The 20,791-nt window shown below is 43.1% G+C and overlaps 1 protein-coding gene and 1 long non-coding RNA gene across 4 annotated transcripts; one reads left to right on the top strand and one right to left on the bottom strand.

Annotated features, from left to right (window-relative positions):
* Positions 1-1,589: 1,589 nt before the first annotated feature.
* Positions 1,590-15,247, bottom strand: e2f8 (E2F transcription factor 8). 2 transcript variants are annotated; one of them, XM_042341542.1, is made up of 14 exons: positions 15,144-15,247; positions 10,748-10,855; positions 9,106-9,384; positions 8,759-8,915; positions 7,846-8,169; positions 7,576-7,737; positions 7,126-7,263; positions 6,799-7,008; positions 6,157-6,241; positions 5,206-5,791; positions 4,292-4,591; positions 4,024-4,159; positions 3,058-3,449; positions 1,590-2,767 (listed from the first exon to the last, which is right to left on the bottom strand). In XM_042341542.1, exons 2-14 carry the CDS (start codon positions 10,844-10,846, stop codon positions 2,573-2,575), a joined length of 3,063 nt encoding a protein of 1,020 aa, XP_042197476.1. In that variant the 5' UTR covers positions 10,847-10,855; positions 15,144-15,247; the 3' UTR covers positions 1,590-2,572. The 2 variants fall into 2 exon arrangements, with proteins under 2 accessions (XP_042197476.1, XP_007885894.2); XM_007887703.2 differs by lacking the exon at positions 15,144-15,247 and having other exon boundaries at positions 10,748-10,918.
* LOC121850335 lies at positions 12,454-20,593 on the top strand. 2 transcript variants are annotated; one of them, XR_006085553.1, is made up of 3 exons: positions 12,454-12,492; positions 17,516-17,659; positions 19,666-20,593. It is a non-coding gene; the product is annotated as an uncharacterized LOC121850335 (long non-coding RNA). The 2 variants fall into 2 exon arrangements; XR_006085554.1 differs by lacking the exon at positions 12,454-12,492 and adding an exon at positions 12,586-12,680.
* Positions 20,594-20,791: the final 198 nt, after the last annotated feature.

Genomic DNA, 20,791 nt, shown 5'->3' with positions numbered 1-20,791 from the left:
CACAATGATCTTTTTATTGTGTCTAATAACCTAGCATTTTTACTCAACAAGAATTTGAGTTCCTTTTTGAAACCCTTTGTAGTTTATTCTTCCACATCCCCATCACTTTTTTTTTATTAAAAAAAAACTCCAGGAATTTCCTATACGCTTTCGGAGTTTTTATTTATCCTCATCTGTTTGCGACAAAGTCCATCTCCCAACTTAGCCCGAATTTCAAATTTGTTTGTTTTGTTGCGTTATGTAAGAATTTTACTGATGTCGGGTTGTATTTGTCTTTCAAGAAATATATATATATCATCAAACCTGTTAAAACAACCATCTCTATTCAGCAACCATCTGCCGTTAACAACCACCTTGGAACAATTCTGACCGAGTTTCCATAATAATCTGCCACTATTCAGCAGTTACTTGTCTTACACAACCAATGGCCACTCTTTCTTAGCCCTTCCTGTGTACTGACACCATTTTCAGTGGCCAGATATGATCCAGTTGGCTGCTCAGCGCAGTATCGGCGCACACTAGGAGTCTAACTGGAGTCAGGGAGATGCAGGCCCATGGAAATTTTTGGCCTGTGGGAACAGTACCGATTTGTATTTTGTAACTGATTCATTACTTTAGTAAAACTTGTTTGGTTTATGGGTTCGTATGTGTGCTGTATTTTTCTATACACTTGGAAATTCTGCACATTAATGAACCCTTAACTCAGAGGGCAAATAAGATAAAAGGCAACTTTGGTCCAGTCCCGAGTGGTTGCTGAAAACAGGTTTGATTGCATCTGATTCATTTTTTTTTGAAAAGGACTATCAGCATAAAGTATATTGTAATATACTGTGCCAAGAGCTTTTAGCTTTCAATAATGAAATCAGTTTTATTCTTTTAATGTGTTTGGTAGCATCTGATTTTGAGTTTAGTAACATTGCACATGTCCATGTAAAACCGAGCAGGCAGAATGATTAACACTCTGGTCCATCTCTCAAGTGCACCTTTTTCATGGGGGAAATCAACGACATAACCAGTGCCGCGAGGCTACGCTATCTGCGCTGTAGGGTATCCCAAGCAAGCCTCATCTCGAATTTGCCCAACACTCGCCAGTAGTTAATGAGGTATTGATCATGTTCAGAGCACCTGACTGATTCCTGAGGTTCAGCTAACTCAGCACAGCATTTTGGACCTTCTGAATTTCATACCATTTCAATTTCATACGAATCTGTTGCCCTACCAACTGAGCAATCATGGGGTCTCTGCCAGTGGTTCTTTCCTCCTGTTTAACTGTGGTGAAGAACCGTGTCCTACATTCAGCACATCATCTTAGAACAGGGCAATTTCAAATACTAAATTAGGCTGTGATTTGAAAATGTGATAGCATCAAAAGGATCTACTTAAACTTTACATCATTATAGGCACAGCTGGTAACTGATGATCAGACCTGTTGGGAGGTTCAATTTACTAGATGTTGGCAGCGATACGTGACTGACAGCAATGATATAGGACAGTTCTGAGATCAAGATACATTTAGGAAACCAAACGACAATGGCTGACCACTTTCCTTTGAACACTGCTCAAAAATACAAACAGGTCATAAGCACCAGTAGAAATTAAAAACTGTACAGATTTATTCTGAACTAGCTAAAAAGTACAGAACAGTATAAATAAATTAGACAGAAACTTGATTTGGCTAACACAAAGAATTTGTCAGCGACTTGGATTTATACAATTTAAGATTTACACATTTTTAAGATATTTTAAATTCCAACAAAGCCCAGAAAATTATCAAGAGGTCAAATTTCTTCTAAACATCTACCGCTTTGAGAAGTGTTGCAGATCCAACATTGTATATGTAAGATCCGTTTGCAATGTAGTTTCACTTAAAATTAATGCTTTAATACAATGCATAAATACAGCACAATATATTACAAGCTACAGTACATTGTTCTTCCTCCAATGCAGCACCTTTGTGTGAATCTATCTACACATTTTTGCACGCGAACAGTCTTTCTGTGATTTGCCTCGCCAGTGACAATGATGCTCTGTCACTGCATTTCTGCCGAGTTCATTCCCCCATGAAAGGGTCTGGAGCAGATCTGCTGAACCTTTGACCAGCAGTAAATTCCATGAACAGACAGCATTCAAAATTCTTTTACGGCACTTTTAAATACAGATACTGTCATGCTAACCAGCTTTAGACAAGATGGCTTTTTTCAGTCAATTTCTTATATTATAAGTAAAAATATTTTTAATGTTCAAACATACTACTTTACATCTATATCACATACTCACGCACACACACATATATATATAAACACACTCTCTTTGCATTGGATTTTTCTGCAAAAACAGAAGGTCACAGTTTGGTCACATCTATGGCTATCTGAACAGTCACATTGGTCCAATGTAAACTTCTCTTTAAAACAATCCCTTTGGGCAATGTGTGCTGCTAGATAATATATAAAGACTATACAATTAAAGCAGAATGCATGTTGCAATTGTGGAATGTACGCCAAAATTGTCAATAACCAAGTAATACAATTTTTAAAAAAAAACTTGTGGATCACTTTAGTAGCTATTCCAGTCACTAAGGATCTTCAGTGCAGACTTCAAGCTTCCTTTGAGGAAAGTGTGCAGTTCCCTGAGGAATTTTACCACTCATGTTGGAGACAACAGTGGTCAATGATGACTGGGTGGAAACTGATAATGGACCTCCTGGAGTGCGGAAAAAGCTCTCCCTGTTGATGGACTGAGCACCTTCTGGTGAAACCGGAAAACTGGACTGTAAATGAAACACATCGAAAAACCGTTCAGGAAAGATATCACTTGCTATCCACGTAGTGTCGATATGTTCCACTAAATGCTACCACTTGTGTCGTCTTTACATTAAGAGCTGTGTCAACAAAAATTGCAATAGGCTCTCTATTAGTGGAGGCTCCATTCAATGTGGAATTTGAACATTGTTGGGTGAATTCTTGCAGGAGTTGATAAGAGGGAGAAATATAAGAGAGTGAGAGAGACAGAACATTTTACTGAAACTATTTTGCAGTTTTCTGTTGTGTCAAAACTTACCTGTTGTATACTGATGAATGTTACAGGTTTTCCAGGCAGCTGGTGGTGAGGAGACACCGGTTTAACTAGAACCATCTTTCCGTGCTGTAGATGTATGGGACTCGCTTGCTCTCGGGAGGCACCAGCCATTACAGGCCCAGGTGTTAGTGAGAAGTGCACTGCAGGATTGATCAAGCCAAGATTCTGCAGCGTGAAATTCAGAATCCCAGGGCTGGGGCTGGGACCAGCAAAATGATGACCTGAAGTGAAGGATGGTCCATTGGTTTGACTTATGACAGGAAGAGAGGCAACAGATGTCGGAACAGCTATTGGGCAATGTAATTGTAGAGGGGTGACATGGGTGGGAGAGAAACTAACTGGACAGGAATCTGAAGTAGTCACTGGAACAACACCTAAAAAATAAGCGATCAGCATCTTAAAAGTAGTGAACAACTTTGAACTACGATCGGATAAATACAGGGTGACCTAAAAGTTGTGATACCATTGCAATGTGTAATACGTCTTAAATGATGATATTTATATATTTTTAGATAATAGGGTAGTTATTATGACTTTTTGGTCACCCTGTGTATAGTAAGAGACATGAACCAATGTGAATAAATTCAAAAGAAGCAAAGATGATGGTCATTGGCAATGCGTTCTCATTCTAAAGTGTTCCTCGAGGACAGCAATTACTTTGTGGAAAATGCACTGAGATCAAGTCTAAAAGTAGTCAGGCACTATTAGTTATACTTTTTCATGTACAAAAACACTTAACTTGTGGCAATCTTGTATGTGTTTTATCTGATAATGTGGCAGCAGGAAACAACTGAAAATAATGTAATCATTTTTATACGTATAAATACTATTCATTTCCTTCACTATTAAATATATCCAGTCCAGCCAACCAACAAGTTAACTAACAATGCGATGTGGTCAAGTTGATTTGCAATACAGAGGTTTTCAGCATCTAAGTACATTACATACCTGATATGGGTGAACAGTGAAGCTGAGGTAATGTTGAACAAATGCAATCCTTTTCCTTCTCGGGAAACCTTGTGCTAGAACTATTGAAAGCTGCTTGTTGTGGCAATGGAATGAGGTATCCAGATGGCAGGGCAGGCTAGACAAAGACACAGACTTTTCATTCTGGGATAGTTACAAGAAAATAAGAGAACAATCTGACACGTTGAGATTGGATAGACAGGACAACTCATTAAAACCAAAGGCCAGTTTCCAAAGCAAAGAATCTCACCTCAGATGCAGAGGACAGATGGGTAGGAAATGCAATCGCAACTGGCACAGCCTTTAACGTGGTGGCTTTTGCTCCCTTTGCTTCTGACAGTACAATTCCACACTTGTCTTCATTCTCGAGAAAACATTCAACACTGTGCTCTAGTGTTTCGCAGTTAAGATTTTTATCTTCTGGAGTATTGACGAACTCTGGGTCGAGATGCAAGGCTCTTGGGGAAGGCCGGTTAATTATTAAGCCCCTGCGGCTCCTCAACCTAGCCTGATGAATCTCAAGAAGCTCAGCCTCATTTGGTGATGGTCCCTTGGTGAAGAAATAATGTTTGAAATATTGTTTTGTAGAGCACAAGCACACAAGGCCATGAGAACCGAGATAATATTCCAAACCATTTGCAAACATAAAAGTACAGCCAGATACCAAGTTCAAGACGTTTCCTGCACAAAACTGCTTTAAGTAACATCTGAAGATTATGCATTTATTATTGTTTGTCCTGTATTTGGAACAAATTTGTCTATAGCCTATACACGAAGGGTGCTATACAAATGCATGTTGCTGTAAACAGTGGGTAGCAACAGGCTAAAAAAAAAAGGAGTGTATCATTAGTTCGGTACAAATATGTCTTTACCCCACATGCACACTTTCCAACAATTGGAGGCTAATGATCAGAAGCAGGAAGTCAAATGGATTTCCTTTATCTATATTGCAGCTGAAATCACACCCCCACCTCGTTCTCCCCCAGAAATCAGCTAACTCAGTGGTGTGTAGGGATTAAACATTCATTCATTTATCCACTGAGCTATGGCAATAACTAAAGGATGGTTACAAATTAAAAGATCTTAGTTTTTTGTCAAAATAAATCAAAAATGATTGCTTAACCTGGATCAATCCTACGTTTTGAGAACAAAGTGTTAATTTACCCGTATTGTATTAGCATCCATGATTTGCTGGCTTGGAGAGATATCCTTTTCACTCTTCAGTATTTTGGGATATGCCAGGTCAGTGGGCTCCCAGAAGGAGGATCGTTTAAGGCATTTTTTGGGGGTAGTTCTATCTTTATTTGCTTGGCCATTTTGTTCTTGAACAGGTTCTTGATTATCCATTTGAGACAAATTAACATCATTTTCAGTCTGTCTACTTGTGTGGTTCTTTGGCTTCAAATCACCAGGCCTTTCAATTGGTTGATCAGCAGCAAAAGTTATGGATTGCACTGTAAATCCAGAGGGATGTGCAGTCAGGCTTCCTGGCTGCGTAGGTTGGAAATATATTGTGTAAGATCCAGAGTGGTTTTGAGGTAACATCACCGGTAAAATAGAAGAATAATGTCCTTGCATTACAGGAAAGACCCCGACAGGATGCACCATTGATTTAGCCTGAGAGAATATTGTTGAATTAACTCTTGAATGTAATGTTGGCTCTACAGGCCCGCAAGCTTTGTCCAGTTTTGACTTTGTTTCTGAGGAAGATGATTGTGGAGTTGGGCTTTTGGGTTCACATTCACTTGTTCTGAGGAGAAAAGTTAACTTCAATCAGACCACTTGCACATTTTTAAACAGTTCAGTCACAACATTTAAACCGCTATTTCCTTTTATATTGTATCTAGAAAATGACTTATCTTTAAACAACAATGAATATATTCTTCCCAGTTGTATTTCTGGATCTTGTGCTATTAAAACTTTCAAACGTGCACAACTCAATGACATATATAAAGATCCAGTTTAATTAGATTTAGATACAAACAAAACAATTACATTATCAGTAAGACCCAGTTACCCAATATCTGCAACAATATTTTAAATGTGGAGGACATTGTACATAATATTTGAAAAAATACACACAACCAAGGAAGTAGTTACATCTCAATCACTTACTTAGATTGTGCTTCTAACTGAAGTTTACAGATTGCAGCAAGCTGGGCCATTTTACTTGGATATAATTCAGGCTTGGCAAAATTACCTAGAAAATGAATGTCAAATTGTGTTGACAGATGATCAATAGCAAAAACAATTTTCATTCACAGGAGGAGAAAACTAAATCCCTCCCCCCTTACTATTCCTGTATGCTGTAAACATACACCGCGAGGACCTTTGGTCACCACCCCTTACAAATCCAATGCAGCTCCATTAACTACCTTTTGTTTCCTCTGAAGTAGCAAAATTTGAACTTTTTTTTTAAAAAAAGCACAAACTCTTGGTTTACAGCCCTATATTTTCACAATCACAACTTTCCCAATGAGCTAAAATCATTTATTACATGTGCAAATATTCAATGTTAATTAAAAACAATTTTGGCTTAATTTAATCTGCTTTGGGAAAGGAGTCCGGGTGCAAACAAATTAATAGTGAGTGATCAAACTACAATCCTGGAGATTTACCACATTTCAAACCCATTCTGAACAAAATATTTTTTTGTCAAAAGAACAGTATGACAGGAATAAGGCACAATTAGGTCAGTTTTAAGAAATGTAAAGTTATATAACATGTAAAGATTTTGAATTCTTTCTAAATACATACTGTAAGATTTTCCAGTTGGACTGGTCGGCGCAGAACTGATCTTCCTCTGGTCGTTCTCTACGTTCTGTAATAAGTAGTTTAAAGATGCATGTCGGGTAAAGCCTTGTTTGGTGCTTGAGGTAGGAAAAAGATTCTTGGCAAACTCTCTCGAAATCTTGGGTGATGGGCTTCTTACCGTGGCTGAGGTAGTTGACGCAATAGACTTCACATCTGGAAAGGTGGTAGGTTATTTAAAAAGTTGTTGGTACATCCATTAACTGTCATTTAACTGAACTTATATGAAATCTGAAGAATTAGGCAAAATAATTCAACCAAGCGATTACATACCATTGATATCTGGAAACACCTCTGGTCCTATCCATTTAAATGCTGGCTTCCTTCCCCTCTCCTCTGCCACATGCACCTTCTTTATAAGTTCAAGACTGGTGAGTACGTTAGCTATATCGTACAGTCGTCTTATCTTAGCTGGAAGGAAAAGGTAATTGTTAGGAGAGTAAGTACTTATGAAATTACAATTCCAAGGATGTTGTACAGATAAAATTTATAATTTTTTAAAAATTTCTCAAATGGTGATCAGATGATAATCATCTTTGGGAAAAGTGTTATAAAGCAATCACTGCTTTATTTTGTATTGACTACAATACAAAATAAATACACAGCATTGCTGTGTAAAACAATGATCTCAACTGTACGGCCACATAAGATCTCTTGCATTAGCAAGGACAACTTATAGTCTACAGTAAGTGGATTGAATTCAAAAGTAACAGTTGTACTTACTCTTAAACTTGTTGTGATCCAAATCTACCTTCTGGTCTTCACCGATCAGGATTTTAGCTGCTATGTCAAGGTTAACCACTCGGGGGTTGGATACCAAGAAGAGCATGACAAATTTCTGACTCATCACTCTCAAAGACTTGTCTTTCCGCCCATTCACTGAAGCTGTAGACAGGAACATTTTTTTTAATTGGGGGTATCACACCAAATGTACATAAATAAAGCAGAAAGAGATTGACAGACATTGGCAGATGTAATCAGAAACGTTATTACCTGCTCTAAACTCCACCCCAGGGAGTTCCACGAAGCACATTTCTTTGTGCTTCACCTCACAATTCCTGACTGCATTTTGCGTCCGCAGCGGCTGTTTAACATGGTTTTCAATATCTATTTCAAACCCATTTTCAAATTCTTTCTTTTTGAATTGCCGCATTTGCTCTGCATACTTTTGATTTTCTCCAACATTCTTCAGTGTCCCTAATGTGTGAGCGAGATTGTGGCGCCCATGCCATGTGTACCGGTTCTTGGCCAGTCGACTCACCATATGTAAACTTTCCAGAACATTGACAATATCATAAATACGTCTTCGTTCAACATCTATTGAAGAAATACATACAATTAAGTTTGTACACATCTTCTATTGAAATATTGACTACTCAATGATGTTTCCACAACACAAGCCCCATTTCTAAAATTATTGGACCAATGTTGACTGATACAGATATTATGATTTTTCTTGCCCAATTCCCTGCCCTGAAGATAGTAATTTATGATTAAGGTACAGATGATTGTCAGAATCCCTCCAGAACCTCAAATGGTTATTCTCCAAGCATGGCCCTGAACATTAAATAGGCTAAATCAATTATAGGGTATCAAGAGAATCACCTAATCTTATCTTCATTCAACACCAATACTTGTATAATTTCTAGCATGAATCACTGAATAGAAAACAGGAGTAGGAAACTTTGCAAATTCCATCCCAACAATCCAAATCCCTGGAACAGCAACAGCGAAGCCAAATGATATTAACACTGAAACCTAGATTGTATAAGTATGCCTAACTCTAAACTGTCACTGAGGCTTTTTCCCTTGGAGTGACGAGTTATGAGTTTACTGTATTTTATGCAAACATTTACTAAAAGACACACACAGAAACATTTACTGCAAGTCACTTGTCTCTACTTACTAAGTTTGCCTGCTACTTCATCTAAACAGATGTCATTGTTCACTGCAGGGTTAGGGTAATTCGGATACCGTGCTAGGAATCTATAGCACAGCAAACCTAGGCTCTTCTCTTTACGACTTGGATGAAGCTTTTCAAATTCTTCTCCGGATAAATGGTCCTAAAAATGAAACAACATAATCTGCTTTACCCGGTATCAGTTAGGAAGCAATACAATCTTACTAGATTTAATAATAGGATTTAATAAAATATCCATTGAAGCGGTATTAATGTACAAAAAAGCACCGTTACCTGACAAAGAAATACAGTAGTTACATAGCTAAATAATTAGAAAAATGACAGAACAGTACCTGGAAATTCTCATTTGTTTCTGGAATATTCTCATCGTGGTTGAACAATTCCTTCTTTTTTTCCCTGTTCCTAATCTCTGGACTAGCAGCACTGATCAACATTTTCAGATTGGCTGTAGGGGTCCACGGTTCCCCGATAGGGACTTCCTGAAGTTTTGTTGGTGTAGTCATAGTTCCTATGTCTGGCCTAACGCCTCCCAATACTGAATGTGAGGAGGAAGACGGTTGCTCCAGTGGAGTTTTTATCAACTTCATATGTGGCTCTAAAAATATATTTTCCTGTTTCAACACATACAAGAATCCAAAATGTTAACCTTTTAAATTAGATAATCATGAATGTACTCTGGGGGAAGTGAAAGTTTTCTTCATAATGTTGCTCACAAGTTAATGAGAACAAGAGGATAGCTTTTTTTAAAAAAAAACACAAGAGACTTCTGAGAAGTCTAACCGTGAAAATGTAGACCACCGTGTAGTACTGAGCAATTAGACCAAAAAAATCCCTGATCCTATTGCCATTTTGGACAGTGTTACGCAATTGTATTTAATGCCTCTTTTAAGACAAATTACCCAAGCTTCCAATTTCTTAACTGCATTCCAGTGATCACTGATAGGAGAACTGTTGTGGACATCGTCAATTTCTGCTCTGATCACTCCCACCCATCGTCAAACAGTCAACCAAGCAGCCCATGACTGAAGTTCCCCAGTTCAGGCAGACGCATCAGTTGCGGCTGAGGCACTCATCTGATGGTTGCAGTGAGAAAACACACCACATAATATCACGGTGTTCAACAATACAACAACAATTCACATTTATATAGCCAAATTTCGTGGGAAGAAAGTCTCAAAGGCTAAAAAGGCCAGATAGAGCGTAAATAGCATTGCGATCCAGCTGGGAAGGTAATAATATTGCATTCCATAGAGCGCCTTATTACACCTTGGAGACATCTCAAAGCGTTTCACAGAATATACTGTAAAGTGAATGCACTGTATACTTTTGTGGCGAAACCTGCCAGCCAATTGCACACAGCAGTGTCCCAGAAACAGTCACGGATTAAGTGACCAAATTATTATTATCTTTATATTATTATGTAGGAACATAATAACAGGAATTGGCCATTCGGCCCCTTGAGCCTGTTCGGCCATTCTATTAGATCATGGCTGATCTGTACCTCAACTCCAATTATCACAACCTCGGTGTTTCTCAAAGACTTTTCTGATGACAGTGTCCCTTCTATTAGATCATGGCTGATCTGTACCTCAACTCCCAATTATCACAACCTAAGTGCTTCTCAAAGACTCTTCTGACGACAGTGTCCCCGGGCTAGGGAGGGGAGATGAAGAGTCAGATCTTGGCCTTGATGGCTGTCCAGTGAGTCATGCCCGGACTTTGGATGAGGGTTGTACTTGGCTGTCACGTCCCTCGATCTCAAGCTGAATAGCTTGCTCGCCGTCTTAAGTTTGCGCGTGAGAAATAGCGAGCGGCAGATAGATGGTGGGATCAGCACCTTTAGGCTCGGAGGCAACGTAAAAAAAAAAAAAAAATGGTGAATGCCGCGGTGCTCGACAGCTGACAGTCTTGTGCCGACGAAAAGTTTTTAAGCGTCAACGCGAGCGATTCGTGTGACGGGTTCAAGCAACTCACTTTGCGATCAACTTCTGGAAAGTCTCCCCCCGGGTCTCCATTCGGGTTAAGATCCAAGCGTTCGTTCGGATGGTTCGGTTTCAAACAGAAGCTGCTCATCTCGTCTGTCTGTAAAATGTCAAATGGAGAGACAAACACAAGTGTGTTATTTTTTCTCCCCCACCCCACGTCCCACCCCCCCCCAGCAAAAAATTTTAAAAATAAATTCTCCCCAATCTTAAAAAAAGGACATACATTGAAATTGAAAACCCTTTCGAGCCTTTTTAACGCCCCCCCCCCCAAAAAAAAAAATACCCAGTGAAGAACGAGGATCACGACAAAAGGTCAGAGATGATTTTTAATGATTTTCTTCACTGATCGAACAAGACATTGGTTACCCCCACCATCACCCCTCCCCACACCCACCATCACCCCCTCCACACCCACCATCATCCCCCTCCACACCCACCATCACCCCTCCCCACACCCCCTCCCACACCCACCATCACCCCTCCCACACCCACCATCACCCCTCCCACACCCACCATCACCCCCTCCCCACACCCACCATCACCCCCCCACACCCACCATCACCCCTCCCCACACCCCCCTCCACACCCACCATCACCCCTCCCCACACCCACCATCACCCCTCCCACACCCACCATCACCCCCTCCACACCCACCATCACCCCTCCCCACACCCACCATCACCCTCCCACACCCACCATCACCCCTCCCACACCCACCATCACCCCCCTCCAACCCACCATCACCCTCCCCACACCCACCATCACCCCTCCCCACACCCACCATCAACCCCCCCACAACCCACCATCACCCCTCCCCACACCCACCATCACCCCTCCCACACCCCCCTCCACACCCACCATCACCCCCCCCACACCCACCATCACCCCTCCCCACACCCACCATCACCCCTCCCCACACCCCCCTCCACACCCACCATCACCCCCCCCACACCCACCATCACCCCCCCCAACATCCACCATCACCCCTCCCAACACCCACCATCAAACCCCCCTCACAATCACCCCCTTCCCCACACCCACCATCACCCCCCTCCACCCACCATCACCCCTCCCCACACCCACCATCACCCCCCCACAACCCACCAACCCCCCCCACCACCGTCACTCCCCCCAACCATCACCCCCCCACACCCACCATCACCCCCCCCCCACCCACCATCACTCCCCTCCCCCCCTCCCCCCCCCCACACACAGATCTTTTAAAAAAAAACTTATTTTTTTTAAAAAAAAGTTTGGTCAGAGCTATAAAAAAACGAACAGAAATAATAACACCCGAACGCCCCTTCCCACCCCCACCCCCCCACACACACAAAATAAAATAGGGAATCAGGGAGGGGGTGAGGGAGGGAGGGGAGGGGGTGAGGAAATAACCTTCGGTATTCATGAAACGAGCTCCAAAAGGGGCCCGTGGGAGAGGAGGCCGAGTGGCGCGGCCCTCTTTGGCGGGACAACTGGCACCGGCCGGGGGTCAACCTAACCTGCGAGGCGCCGGGGGGGGGGGGGGGGAGGAGGGCCCGGCGAGTGACAGCCGCCGCGTCCAATCACGGCCCGGTCGCCTCGGGCGACCGCCCAAACAATGCCAGGGGGCGGGGGGGCGGGGACCAATCGGCTGGCCGCGGGGCGGGGTCAGGGCGCGGGCCGGAACGCCCCCCCTCCCGCCCTCCCCATCAAGTTCGGTTGAGCCGGCGCCAGGGAGGCGACCCGTAAAGGGAGGTGCGGCCGAGTTTACTTTTGAATTTGGCGCGTAAACCCCCCCCCCTCAACCCCCCCCCCTCCCCTCTCCCCGCGCACACACACCACCATCATCATCATCATCATCAGACAGCCAACCATCCCCCGAAAGAATATTCCCCCCTAATAATAATAATAATAAGAAGCAGCAGCAGCAACTGACAGAACAGGTCAGGCCGTCCCGATCGATAATCCTCTCGGGACAAGTTGCGGCCCGGAGTCCCCTCGCGGGGTGTTTGATTTTTTTTTCTCTCTCTCCCCCCCCCCCACTCCCACCGACCCCGACCCCCCGGTCATTTTTTTTAAAAAACAAGTGAGATGAGAGGCTTCGAGACGACGACGACGACGATGATGAGGATGATGATGGGAGGGAGAGAGAGGGAGAGAAAGAGAGGGAGGGAGGGAGGGCCGCCGCGCCAACTCCCCTCTCCTTTCCTCTCGCGGAGGCCGTTTGAAATCGGTTCCCATTTATTTTTATTTATTTTTATTTTCTCTCTCTCTCTCTCATCCACTGCCCCATCTCTCTCTCCCCTCTCCCTCCCACCCGCCTTTTCCCGCGCGCGGGCGGGCGCGCGGCCCAGAACAGAGACACACACACACACAGAGGGAGAGAGAGACGCCGCAGCGCGAGCGGAGCCGTTAAGATTCAAATCCGGCGCGAGGAGACGCCGGTGACGGTGTGGGGTGTGGGGGGGGGTGTGGGGGCAGAGCGAGAGTCCCGGTTCCCCTCCGCCACCGTCGGCGGTGCTCTAACCGCCACCCCCCGCACCGACCCTCCCTCTCCCTCCGCCTCTTTCGTCACCGCCCCGCAACAACGACAACAACAACAACAAAATGACATCTACGGAGAGCGCCTTTCACACGGGGAGGGGCGTCCCCAGGCGCTGGGCGGACAGGGGGAGAGGTGGGGGAGGGGGGGGTGGTCGAAGAGGAGGGTCTTGAGACCGGGCCTTGAAGGGGAGGGGAGGGCGAGGGAGGCAGCGAGGGCCGAGGGACCGCGGGATGGAGCTCCAGACCGCGCGGGGGGAGGGGGGCTGATAGCCCGGCCACCGATGGTAGGGCGGGAGACACGGAGCAGGCCGGAGCCCGCTGGACGGAGGGGGCGGGCGGGGCGGGGCGGTAGGGAGTCGGCAGGTCGGAGAGGCGGGAGGGGCCGAGGCCACGGACGGCCCTGGAAGTGAGGGCGAGGATCTCGAGCTCGATCTTCTTGGGGGGAGTGGGGAGCCGGTGGAGTCGGGCGAGGGTGGGAGCGATGGGGTCGCGGAGCCTGGCGCGCGAGAGTACGCGAGGCTCCCCCTCCCCTCACCCCATTCTCCCCCTCTCCCACCACCTCACTCTTCCCCCCTCTCCCCCCACAACCCCACTCTCTCCCACTCCCACTCCCCCCACCCAGCAAATCGCCTGCAAGGAGGAGCGCCGGGACCGGCGTAGACATCGGAAGAAAAGCCGCCCCCCCCCCCCATCTCCCGTCCGTCAGTTCTTCTTAACAGTAATTGTGTGATGTATTGCGCGGTGTAATAGTAATGGCAGTGGCTTCCGTTTATAATCAGGTGGTCCTGTCGGATCAGGAAGGTATTTGAGACTCCTCGACCGATGTGATGAGGCGCTATGTCAAATGCAAGAGTTATTATCAGTAGTGTCAGTATTATTACCTGTGCGTGTACGAAAAGGCTCTGGGTGCCTCATTTTTCTTGAAAGAAAAAGACACTTGAGTTTAAAAACTTAACAGAACATTTGTTTCTTTTCGGTTAGGTTTCAAAAAAAACACGCACCGGGCTCAAGTCATGGAGACTGAAGAGGGAACGGGACGGATGTAAAGGATTCACACTGAACCTTTGCCCTTACCCCCCCCCCCCCCACCCAAATAACAAGTTTCATTTTATTCCAGTCTGGCGAGAATCATGGTTCTTGCTCGACAGGGGGTAAAATAAAAAACCTCAAACTCCTTAAACTGGGGAAACTTTTGAGGGAAGCTTGCCCAGCCACGCGCTCATTACCGAACATATTGTGTTTATTGCCGTTTATTGGAAAACATGTAATAATAATAATCCTCGCATTTGATACAGCGCTTTTCACGTCGGGAGGACGTCCCAAAGCGCTTCACAGAACACACTGTAAAGTGAATTGACTGTATATTTGTGGGCGAACGCGGCAGCCAATTGCGCACAGCAATGTCCCACAAACAGTCGTAGATTGAAAATGACCAATTTATTATTGTTTTTTTGGTTTTGGAGGGATTATTATTAGGCTCTGTGTGGAGTAAGGAAACTTGCCCGAGGTTTCGCCCTCTGCCTGGGATTGAACTCAGGTCTCTCACTTAACTACAAGTTTAACTTGTAGGTACCAAAGCAACTTTAAAAGCAAACGGTGCAGAAAACTGGGCGCTTGAGTAAATGGGGGAGGGTCTGTAACGTTTGACCCCGAATTACAGTCGGGCATGGATTTCTGACTGTCACAGCTGTTTACATTTACAACAAAAGTAGAGACCGTAAACGATGATAATTCAAAGTACAAGCAAACATTTTTTTGAAAATGCAGTCAAAAACGATCCCAGTTTACCCGCCTAAACTGACACCCGAGAAACGCATTAGATCATCAAAAGAGGCATGTTCTTTTTTTTGAAAAAACCTTACCCTAAAGAGTAGGCTCGTCCTTAATCACTGCAGTCATGATTCCAGTACATTGTGCAACCAAACGTTTACCAACTCCGGAGGACTCGGCAGCGGCGCTTTTCAGTGGGTGCAGTGGGGACCGCCGTGTCAATGAAAATACACGAAGCGTCTGGCGGGTACTTCCTGGACAGGATTTGCGCGGGTCCTGTTGCACGGACTCCCAACCCGGTCCCACAGCAGCCGCCGCTTCACGGAGTTCAGTGAAGTGAGCGCTTTGCTGCCGCCCCACAAAAACCTTCTTCGCCAATGTGCAGAGTGGAATTTTTTCCCTGTGGCCAACCACCCACCAGCCACACGTGTGTGTGACTTTTGGACGGAGCGCGTCGGCATTTTGGCGGCGGAATGGGCGCGCAAAGTTCACTTTGAACTCGCGTTTAGTGCAATTGAAATTTAAAGTTGAAACGTAAAACCACCGTCCGGATAAACGCCGACCTCTCAGCGCTTTTACACGTCACGAGCTTTCAGCATTCAGTGCGTGGTTTAACTCAGCAAATTCAACCAAAATATCCTAAATTAGATTTGTACCCCTTTAGGTTTGTTTTCCTTTTTTTGGGGGGAGGGGGAGGTGGGGGGGAGTTAGCATTCCATCTCTTCCAAAAGTCTTGGTGAACATGTACTCTTTCATTGGCTTCAGTTCCCTGAACGGAAATATTACTTTACAGCTTTACCTTCAATGTATTAACGTTACCGCCGCGCACACACATTGCAGAGGGCTTTCTCAGTGGCCTCGAATCGCCGCGGGAAGAAGATGTGGGTTTTATCGGGAAATAAGTTAAAGACCCATCAATGTGTTTTCCGTTGACCCATCATTGAAATTAACGTTCAGTAATCGACCTTTGCACATTGATGCAGTCATTGGATTTTTTCGTGTCATGTGTCCGCCGTTCGAAACAGTCGGTTCTTTGTGGGATCGCTCTCTCGACAAACTTGACGGTTCCGTGTCGTGGCGATGATCTTAAGCGGGTGTGCGAATGGAAGACGTACTAATTATTTGCTGAGTTGGGGCTGATTTCGGTTTGGGCGTCAGCGAAGGCTGACAGTATGTGTCTTCAGGTTCCGGGGCCGCCGAGGAGAAATCCCACTGTAGATGGTGGAGATTGGTATAGACACAGAAGTCGATGGGAAGTCTGACGAAAGATCATTGACCTGAAACGCTATCTGATCCCCCCACACCCCCCACACCCCTGGATGCTGCCTGGTCCCGCTTCGTGTTCCCAGCGACTTCTGCGTCTACAGAGGGGGGAAATCAGTCCGAAGTTCTCGGTCTCGATCGCAATCCACTGACCCCTGGTGGGGGTGTGTGCATGTGGACCCGGGGGTGCAGTGAAATGGACAGCCATTTGTCCAGGTTGCCTCTGTTACGGTTCACACGTAAATATCCATCACTTTAGGTGAGGTACTGGGGCCAGAAGTAGCTCTCAAGAGGATACTTTAAGTCTGAATCTTAATGTCAGTTCCGTGAGAGTTGTGGATTTTGGACAAAATGCAACGTACTGTATTTCTATTAGATTTCATAGAGCTACAATATTGCATACAGTGAGAGCTGTATTAGTGTTTTGAGTGTCACCCTGGAGTGACGGTTCAGCTCACATGACCTGCAAATATTGTCTGGAGCTGTTTCCAAACATCACTTGAATTGACCAATTGACTGAATTGGCTGAATATTAACTGAATGATTGAAGCATCTGGCATGCCTTGCGTGTGTAATTAGTTTACTATATTATGTACCCACATCTGTTTACACTCCATTTTGAATTAATATTGTTTAATGCGTTCAATGTGTTTTAGTGTATTAACAGAAGAAAGTGAATTATTTCTTTGTCCAAACAGATGTTTCCCAAACTGTTTGGATTAAAGCTTCTGCCAGTACTGATCGTTTATGTTGTGGTTTTGACTGGATTAGTAGATGCAGTGATCACAGAGTACTACTCTTAAATAGATCAGCAAATACTAGGACTACTCTGAATGTACTGAAGTAAAAATGCCTTTCAGCTATTCATGAAGAGTTTTTGATGGTAACATGGAAACAAGGATTTTCTTGATTGAAACATACAACATAAAGGAACCATAACAAATAATAATAATAAATTGTTTGATAGATTATTAATTTTTGGGACAGTTTCTGACATAACAACAACAGTTGTTATGATGAGTTTGAGAATAGACCTTTCTGTGATCTTGTCATTTTTTTCATCCACTGACCTTTTTAACAGCTGAACACAATTTTTTTCTCACACAAAATTTACAGATGTGCACTTTCTAGCAAGGGTCATTTGATAGCAATCAGCAGTTTACATTTTTTAAATTTACAATTTTTCTCGTTTCTCGCCCAGGGATACTGAGGCATATCGTCATGTCCATCCACAACATTCAGCTGGGATCAGCTAATTTAAAATGGAATAGGAATTGAACTGGGATCTTTCTGCATTTTAGTCATCTACCAGAGGGTGTCAGAATTGAACCAGTCATATCCATTGGTAAGTACTGTACTGTACTCAGGACTATTAAAGTAAATGTTACCCACAAAATAGAAATCCAAGAAATTTTCAGTGTTTACATGACTACTGTTCAATGGCTCAAATAGGCAGGTATGGATGCACCATTGAATTGCTACACATTTGCCTGTCAGAGGTGAGACACTTCACTAAAAGTAGTGAAATTGTCAAAAGGGTTGGCCACCAATAATCTAGAGGGTACTTAGGGTCAGTCGAAACACAGGTTTCTTGCCTGCTTTCCAGGCTGGGTATTATGGATGGGATATGATGAATGAGGATGGGATATTACGGATGGGATATATGAGTAAGGAATGGGATAGACATTTTCAAAATTGGGAGTAATGAGTAGAAAACGTAATCTTTTGTTTGAATTGAAAAATTAACAATTTTTTTTCACAGACTTGATATCCATGTACCTTCATTTTTGTTCAAAAAACATTGAAAGAAAATGATTTCATATTTTTGTTCACTTTATATTAACTTTGTTATTGGGAGGGATAGAGAGCTGAGGCACATAGCGTCTCTGTAGTCAATGTGGTTTGTAACTGGCTCATAAAAAAATATGATTCGTGGAGCATGAGCTGTCCTGCCAGTTTTTGCATCCCTGAGGATGGACCACTCCCCTACTGGGCACTGCTCCATCTAGCAACCTCGACTTGAGGAGAGCCAAGCTCAAATAACAGTCGAAATAGGAATTCAAACTCCTGACCTCTCAATTCAAAGCGGAGTACTCTACTGCTAGAGTTAAGTTACTATACTGTCAATATTTTTACAAAAATGATTTTGACGGATTCACGGAAAGTAACCAGAACTTCTAGCTTTATATGTAGATATAAACTAACAATTGCATTTTAAATGCTATGGAAGTTACTTACTTTCATATTTCAGTTTTTCCATATGAGAGGCTACTATTATTTCTGACTGTATATGCAGGCAGGCAAACTGTTCCCAGGCCTTTCTCCATCATGTTCTGAGCTTGTGAGAAGAGATGTACAAATTTAATTGCCATGCTCATTTCTCCTCAGGAGAAACATCTCCCTCAATCAGGGAATTACTATCTGCATTCTTCCACTGCTTGGCATAGCAGTGAATTAATAAGTAATGATTCTGCAGAAATTGTGTTGCATTTCTGAAGAGGCAATCACTTGTCATTGCAACTGAGATCAGGGTATTATACCATATGCCAAATGTGAATATTCCTGCAAGTTAATCCAATATACCTTTAATTTCTATATTCAGTGATCAGGAACAGGAATGTGGGATGATTACCCCTCTCTCAGTTCTGGGCCACTGGAGCCAATTATACTCGCACACTTTATGCCCATATTGAAATCATTGCACAGGTTGACAATGAAACATTACAACCATAGCTCCGTGTGAGACGAGGAGTGGATTTATTGAGCCAACACAGAATCCCAGCTTTTTAAAATTCTTAATTTTTGACCTACATAATTGAAATGACATTCAGCAGTTTAACCTCAGCATTCTGGCTTCAGAAAGAAAAAAAAACAGACAGAGTTCCTGATCGCAACTCAGTGACCCCTGCCTCTGTGTGGGTGGCAGGTGAAGCACAAGATTGTACAATGTAAATTGAATAATGCAATTTATTTTTCTGCAACCAATCAATGGGAAAAAAATAAAACTTTTGAAAAAATACTTAAATCAGTAAATTGGTGAGTATCTAACCCAAATACAGACAGTGTTGGAAATGTGATTACACCCAAATGTATTATATTTAATAAAGCAATGGAAGTCTCTGATAGATTTTTGAATGTAACTTAAAGTAACAGTGATTTGTAGTATCTTCAGATGTCAAATATTTGAGGCTTACAGTGTATAATTTTTCATTTGATGAAGACATTATGCATTTAAGATAAACCAGCAAATAGAGTAAACCACTTTCAAATGAGATAACTAATCCAATTATAAGACAAGGCCATCAAAAACGCTAGTGGGAATAAAATGCAGTTCTGATTTTTCTACAACAGGCTTCCAGCACTGTGATATCTTCCTCCCCCAACCTTTGTCATCCGAAGGTGCTGATTCATCCCGGGATATTGTTTCATGAGCACAATAGGTCTTTCAATATTTCACACAAGTGTCCATTCTCCACCTTGAGCCAAGATGAAATTTCAGCTGGTTTTATACTTGATCATGATTGCATCTAACGCACATGCATACTTTCCAGCAGGAGTCACTGCACAGCAATCAGGAGTAGGAGCCCCAACTTTATATCACCCCCTCCCAGTCTCGGGATGGGGTACTGCTGTTTATTGACTACGATCAGCAAACTCACAACTAATTACACTTTAGTATTTTTATCTACTGAGTGACTAGGAGTTGCAGAAGAGGACAGTGATCCATTACGTCTATTATTTATGAATCTTCAATTGAGAAACAAATAAAACAACCAATATAAGTATGCTTATCTGTAATAGTTGTACTTAAAGGTTAATGTGGACAAAATGTTAGTCTTACAAATAAATTGCAAATACTGTTATGTCTATAAGTCTTAAGTATCGACAGGAGATCCTTAAACTGTAAGGTGAATCACATTATTCAAATTAATTAGGATAATGGGATATTACTTACCACCTATCAAATGTCTTAGCTAGTGTTGAGAAACCTGTTATGCATTTGTAGTGTATATAAATTGGGGATAATGTGTGAAGGGCCATAAGATTTTTTTTCTTTCCTATAGTGAACTTATTGGATTACTCAAAACTGCTCCAGGCTTTTTATGGCATTCTTACCAGTGAGAATAAATATAACCCAAACTGTGATCTATTTTTCGAGCAATGCTGCCTTTCTATCAATGTCAGTCTTTCACCTATGCTGATGTAAGATTGTGCCCAGCAAAGTCTGTGGCATTGTACCTCTGATCAAACTTCTTATTGACTGTTTCTATACTTCATCACAGATAATAAAGCAGTTTTAGTTTATCATACTCTGTTGTGTCTGTTTATTTCTTGAAGTTTCATTAAAAAGTAGCCATGTGTTCAGAGACTGCGAGAAAGATGGAACTGCTTTCTGCTTTCTGTGCTTTGTGAGAGAGAGCGATCAAAGGAGCAAGTACCTACTCATACCCAGGCACAACAAAGCCTAAGCTTGCCT

The sequence above is a fragment of the Callorhinchus milii genome, unplaced genomic scaffold, assembly GCF_018977255.1.
Source record: "Callorhinchus milii isolate IMCB2004 unplaced genomic scaffold, IMCB_Cmil_1.0 Scaffold17, whole genome shotgun sequence".
Classification (NCBI taxonomy): Eukaryota; Metazoa; Chordata; class Chondrichthyes; order Chimaeriformes; family Callorhinchidae; genus Callorhinchus; species Callorhinchus milii.
This window is presented reverse-complemented; position numbering and strand designations above follow the sequence as displayed.